The 5,320-nt window shown below is 40.3% G+C and overlaps 1 protein-coding gene across 1 annotated transcript; it reads right to left on the bottom strand.

The window, feature by feature from the left end:
* Positions 1–1,584: 1,584 nt before the first annotated feature.
* LOC128937163 (beta-microseminoprotein-like) lies at positions 1,585–4,770 on the bottom strand. Its single transcript, XM_054276553.1, has 4 exons — positions 4,720–4,770; positions 3,736–3,844; positions 2,425–2,530; positions 1,585–1,714 (listed from the first exon to the last, which is right to left on the bottom strand). Exons 1-4 carry the CDS (start codon positions 4,768–4,770, stop codon positions 1,585–1,587), a joined length of 396 nt encoding a protein of 131 aa, XP_054132528.1.
* Positions 4,771–5,320: the final 550 nt, after the last annotated feature.

Here is a 5,320-nt window from a genome sequence, read left to right on the forward strand (position 1 = left end):
ATACCAAGGCAAAACATAACTTGGGAAAAGTGGGAAGTTCAAAGCAGAGTTTTGTATGCTCTGTTTCTGTTCTTCCAGATTTGAGGGTTTCGTTGTGTTGCCATTGCTAGACTCCTTGCTACAGAAGGGAGCCCTGCTGTGCTTCTGGTGCCCAGAACTAATTGTAATAGATAAAATCATCTGTTTCCATATTGAAACTTGGAGCAGACAAGAAGAGGCCAGAGTGCTCTGTGAGATGTTTTGGGTCAGGCCGGAAATGAACCTTTCCTATTTTGTCATAGCAAACAGGGTAGATCCACATCTAAGAGGACTTGGCAGATAGTGGAGAAAGGTGCTTGGATAGATTTAAAATGTGATTAAATAGCTCCGGATTGCGTAGGAGTGCTGCTTCTGGCTGCTCTGGCTGCTTTTTTCTGGAATTTGGGTGCATATGTTTAGTCAGCCTTAAAAAAGGAAAGTAAATCTTTATTCGCAACATACTAATGCCTTGGTGTTCTCTGTAGACTTACCTTACAACTGCACCTGGAAGTCTGTTGCAGGCAGAAAGATGTCTAAAGAATGTTTTGGGTTGGAAGGGACCTTTAGAGGTCATCCAAACCTCCTGCCAAGTACAGGGACACCTTCCACTAAACCAGGTTTCTCAAAGCCTTGTCCAACCTGGCATAAAACGCTTCCAAAGATGGTGCATCTTCAAGTTCTCTGAGCAACCTCTTCCAGTGTCTCACTAGCCTCATATTAAAGAATTTCTCCCTTGTGTCTAATCTGAATGTAGCCTCTTTTAGTTTAAAACCTTTGCCCCTCGATTTATCACTGCCTTCCCTGGTAAAACATCTCTCTCTATCCACACTGCTCCCCTTTCTGTGTCACCTCCTTTGGTGAAAATTAGAAAGAGCAACCCTACAGTTTCAATGCACCAGGGTGGAGTTGCTTCTCAGAAATTATTTTCAAGTCCTCTAGCCTCAACCCTGAAGTGCTGTAGTCTGTGCTAGGCATGGTGTCATTAGAAGAGGCCTTCAATTATACTTTATGGGTAGCCGGTAGATCTTGCAGCCCATAGGCTGGTCTCCAGGAAGCCATAGACAACAAAAGTTAATCATGTAAGACATTATAGAAAACAGAGCATTTAGAAAGATTTTCAAGTAGCTTTTCGTTTTTTCCCCCTGGTTTTTGAAATTTTAATTCTTTTGGTTTTCATCCTTAAAGAAGAAAAGAAGTCACATGAATTTCTGATGCTTTATATGATTTTATTTTAGCTTTAAGATACAGGTGTGCACAGATTATGGAATATGCCCCTTGGCACTGAAACATGACAAGAGAAGAACACAGATTAGCAGCTACAAAGGATGCTTTAAAATGGCAGCTTTAATGTCTGACCTCAAGGAAGGAACAGGTCAGTTCTTTGTTCATGGTGAAGCATAAGGCAGAGAAACCAAGGGCGATTTTTGTGAGTAGATACTCAGTTTCATTATATTTTGGATTTAGGAGTAGATTTCACTAAACAGTTGCGTTTTTAGTGGTTTGGAATTTGTGAGAGAACCATCAGAACAATAAAAGGAAATATTCCCCCAATCCATCATTCTTCTGCTACCCCACCCATGAATGGACTGGACATTCTTTTGAGTGATCATCTTTCTCCACTACTTTATAAGAGCAAGTGTCCTTGCTGAAAATGCGTTCACATTTCTCTTCATCATAGCCAACCGGTGTCATATAGCTGTGGTTGGGAAAAGAAAAAGAGGTGATGAGACCAAGAAATAAGCAGCTTGCACTTCAGGTGGTATCTGCACCTTTGGTATGAAGAGTCTGTACTGAGGAGACTCAGTTTTGGGAGCAGAAAAGGGAACTTGCCCAAAGGTCCTAGCTCAAATGTTTGTTACTTGGCCTGCTGTGTAATCAGGATGAAGGGAGAGTTTTAATTTTTCTGGTCAACACCCAAGGGATGTTTGTTGTGCTTATTTGCTATTCCAAATATCACTGCTTCTTCTCTTCATCCACGGTATGCAACTAATATTGCATGAGTGGTGGGTATCACTATGGAAAACATTGCAGCCAAGGTACCTTGAGCTGCTTCTCAGAGGAAAGTGAGGCAATGTGGGGCTTTTGGAAGCTCTGGACTAGGATCAATAGAAATTTCTTAGAATGTTCTCTCTTGAGTCAGTAACTTGCCTGATGTTTTAGCCCTGAGAAAAATTAAATTCTCAATTAACTTTAAATAAAGAATTATTTGTTAAATAAAACCTCTAATTTTCAGAGGAATTTCTTGCATGTTCAGTGAGGATGGTGTTGGATTTATGCATAATTTTGTCATAGGAAATGAGTGGGAGAAGGATTATTGTTATTTCTCAGGAACTCCTGTGCAAAGGGAAGTGGTTTGTGCTGTGTCATGGCAGCAGAGGGAAAACCCCACTGCTGCTCTGAACTCACCTGGTGCAGCAGCCAATTCCAGTCTTGGAACAGGAGCAATCGTTGCAGTCCTCGGTCCTCCATCTGGAATCAAATTCATGGACCTTTCCTTCCCCATCAAGGCAGCCTGAAAATGCAGAGTATGAGCAGCCCTCAGTGTCAGACCATTGCACTAACTGCTGGATGTACAAAATGGGTGGGATCTTTGCTGGCTTTGTGCCTTAACATCCCTATCTGCCAAACACAGAGCTTCCCCAACAGAGCAGGGTGTGCTACCCTAATTCGTGGAGAAGAGAGACCTGTGTCCTTCTGTCTCCTGAGGTTCTTAATAGCATGGGGTTTCCTGGTGCTGTTCATCTTCACGTATGGAATTTGAAGAACTCAGCAGAAAGACAACTAGACACACACCTGGCCAGAATTAAAAAAGTCTTTGACTTTCCTATTAACATCTTCTCTTGTTGTCTCCTCTTTTAAAGCAAGACTACATCTGGTCAAAAAACTTTTCCCACTCCTCAGCTGCAGGAAGAATGCAAAGGCTGGATGTAAAGTTCCTATTCAGCAGTCACAGAATAGACCATAGGCCTCCTAAATAACTGATCTGGGAAGCAGAATTTTATGAGAGAGTGCTGGGGCTTCTAAGTTGTGTCTTCACCTACAAATGTTCTTTTCTTTGGCAATCTTAACTCATTTCTTCAAGTAATAGCACCAGCTTTCCCAGGTAAAACTGTATTTTAGACCACTTAGGGGGGTTTTGCATATTGGCATACATCAACTCCTGTTGTGTCAAAAAAAATTGCATGCTTCTCTTTTGGGATTTTTTTTTTCCTGCAGCTCCACTCATCTATAGAGTGACAGACTATCTGTGTTCAGGAACGGTAGATGCAGACTCAAGGGATGCAGCCATTCTGCTTTTAGGAATTTGTTTTGGGATACAGAAACAAGACATGAGTAAATTGTGTGGTGCTGAATACTTGTAAATCTGTTTCCTGTTTCATACTGGCTACACACACTTGCACTTCTCCTTTCTCTGATTTCTAGATGTGATTCCATGGTAAAAATATGACTTACTACTTCATGCAGATGAGTAAACTAAAACTGTGTACTTCCCTGGGAAAAGATCATTAGTAATTTGGTCTGTGTGAAGCTCTCCAGATAACTTGTTCTTTTAATAACATATTATATTATATTGCTCTCCACACCCCATTTCCCTCCCATTTCCCTTTGATTCCTTTCCACTGTTTCCACTTATTTCTAAATTGTGATGAATTGCACAGAATGGACAAATCAAACAGTGATTCTGATGATGTCTCTCAGGTTGAGAGCAGTTCTTACCTACAACCACACCATTAGACATCCCTGGCTTGAATGGCATATAGAAACAAGAAGCATCAGACAGTGGCATGCTGATGGCAAGAGCAAGAAGGCAGGCCAAGATGGTGTTCTGAACAAGAAAACAGAATTCATATCAATCCTTCAGTAGCTATTAAGATGTCTTGATGATAAATAACAAGAAATACATTGTGGTTTCAAATTAAAATCCAATTGTGTTTTGCAGTTTAGACACTTTAACACACTTATCAGGAATACGGAACCTTTTGAAGAAGCAGAGGCAGAGCATCACATGGGAGCAGAGAAAATGTCTGTCTTTCCAAGTTGTTAACATCAAGCATTGACTGCTAGACCCAGCTACTGTTTGTGAAAAATGTGTGTTTTATTCCTTTGCATTACCCATTAAATTTTCTAGTCCTTTTTTTATCTATAGGCTCAGTCATCAACTGTTTTTTCCACTAATCTCACAGTTGCAAAAACTTCTTTATTGCAGTCTGTAGAACTACAAAATGTTTCATCCTAATATTGAAAGATTAGGAACAAGTGAAATAACTTCAGCTGAAGTTGAACACTCAGGTCTTGGCCCTGTACCTTACTTGCAGGTGTCACTTACAACCTAAGTAATTCTATATTCTGTGATCTTTGTTAGTGAGTTTTTTTTCTGAAAATTCAGCTGAAGTTTCAATATTAGTTTGAAATGTTTGAAGGGCAAGAGAAGAAATGTTTATTCCGGGTAGACCAGGAATAAACAATCACATACACATACTGTAACTGTGTTGTTTCAGACAGAATAGGACTGGTGACTTATAAAAAGAAGTCACTACTGAGAGATGAGAGGAGGAAAATTTAGTGTTTCATTTTGCAGAAGAGAGGTTAAAACCCGCAAACCTGCATCAGAGTGACAAAGGAGTAAAAATCAAGATACCTTTTTTTTGAGTTCAGGGAAGTGCTCAGATGTAATCCTGATTTTTCACCCTAAGTTCTTACCTGCCTTTGCCTCTCTTTGACTCTTGCTCTCATAACACAGAATTTATACATTCTCCAAGTTTCATAATGTGCCAAGTACTGAGATAAATCCAACAGAAACTCCTTTAAAATTCATAGCAATATACCATGGTCTTTTACAGTACAAGATGTAAGGACTCACCATTCTTGCAGAATTATGAGACTTCCAGAGGGGAGATGGAAAGCTCATCTTCTCAAAGGCCTTATATAGAGAGGGAATTTGTGATAACAGCCCTTGAGCAAACTGACCATGCATGTCCAGCACCAATGAAGGTTCTGCAAAATGACTTCATGGGGTGGGCATTAAGATAAGGCAATTACACACAGGAAGAAAGGTTTGTTCTGACAGATTCTGGAGAAATAGGCGTGGCTTTTGTGCCACACCAGAGTTGAGAGGCAACTACAGGAAGCACTTTTCAAGCCTAGAAGGAATATTAGCACTTGTCCTGAGAAAACCATGAGAGACATGATGGTTGCCAATCACCACAAAATTGCATGCTTAGTTTCATCCATCTAGGATTTAAAACATGAGTCCTAGGAAACCATTTTCTTCCTTCTTCAGCTTTCCATCATGTAGAAGATC

The sequence above is a fragment of the Melozone crissalis genome, unplaced genomic scaffold, assembly GCF_028551555.1.
Source record: "Melozone crissalis strain CALT ecotype California unplaced genomic scaffold, PUWL_Pcris_2 ptg000019l_1, whole genome shotgun sequence".
Taxonomy (NCBI): domain Eukaryota; kingdom Metazoa; phylum Chordata; class Aves; order Passeriformes; family Passerellidae; genus Melozone; species Melozone crissalis.

Coding starts and splice junctions, on each gene's coding strand:
- LOC128937163 (XM_054276553.1), bottom strand. CDS start 4,770: ATGTATAAATTCTGTGTTATGAGAGCAAGAGTCAAAGAGAGGCAAAGG. Junction 3,845..4,719: donor TCAAAGAGAGGCAAAGGCAG/GTAAGAACTTAG, acceptor TTTCTTGTTCAG/AACACCATCTTGGCCTGCCT. Junction 2,531..3,735: donor GTCTAATGGTGTGGTTGTAG/GTAAGAACTGCT, acceptor CTGCATTTTCAG/GCTGCCTTGATGGGGAAGGA.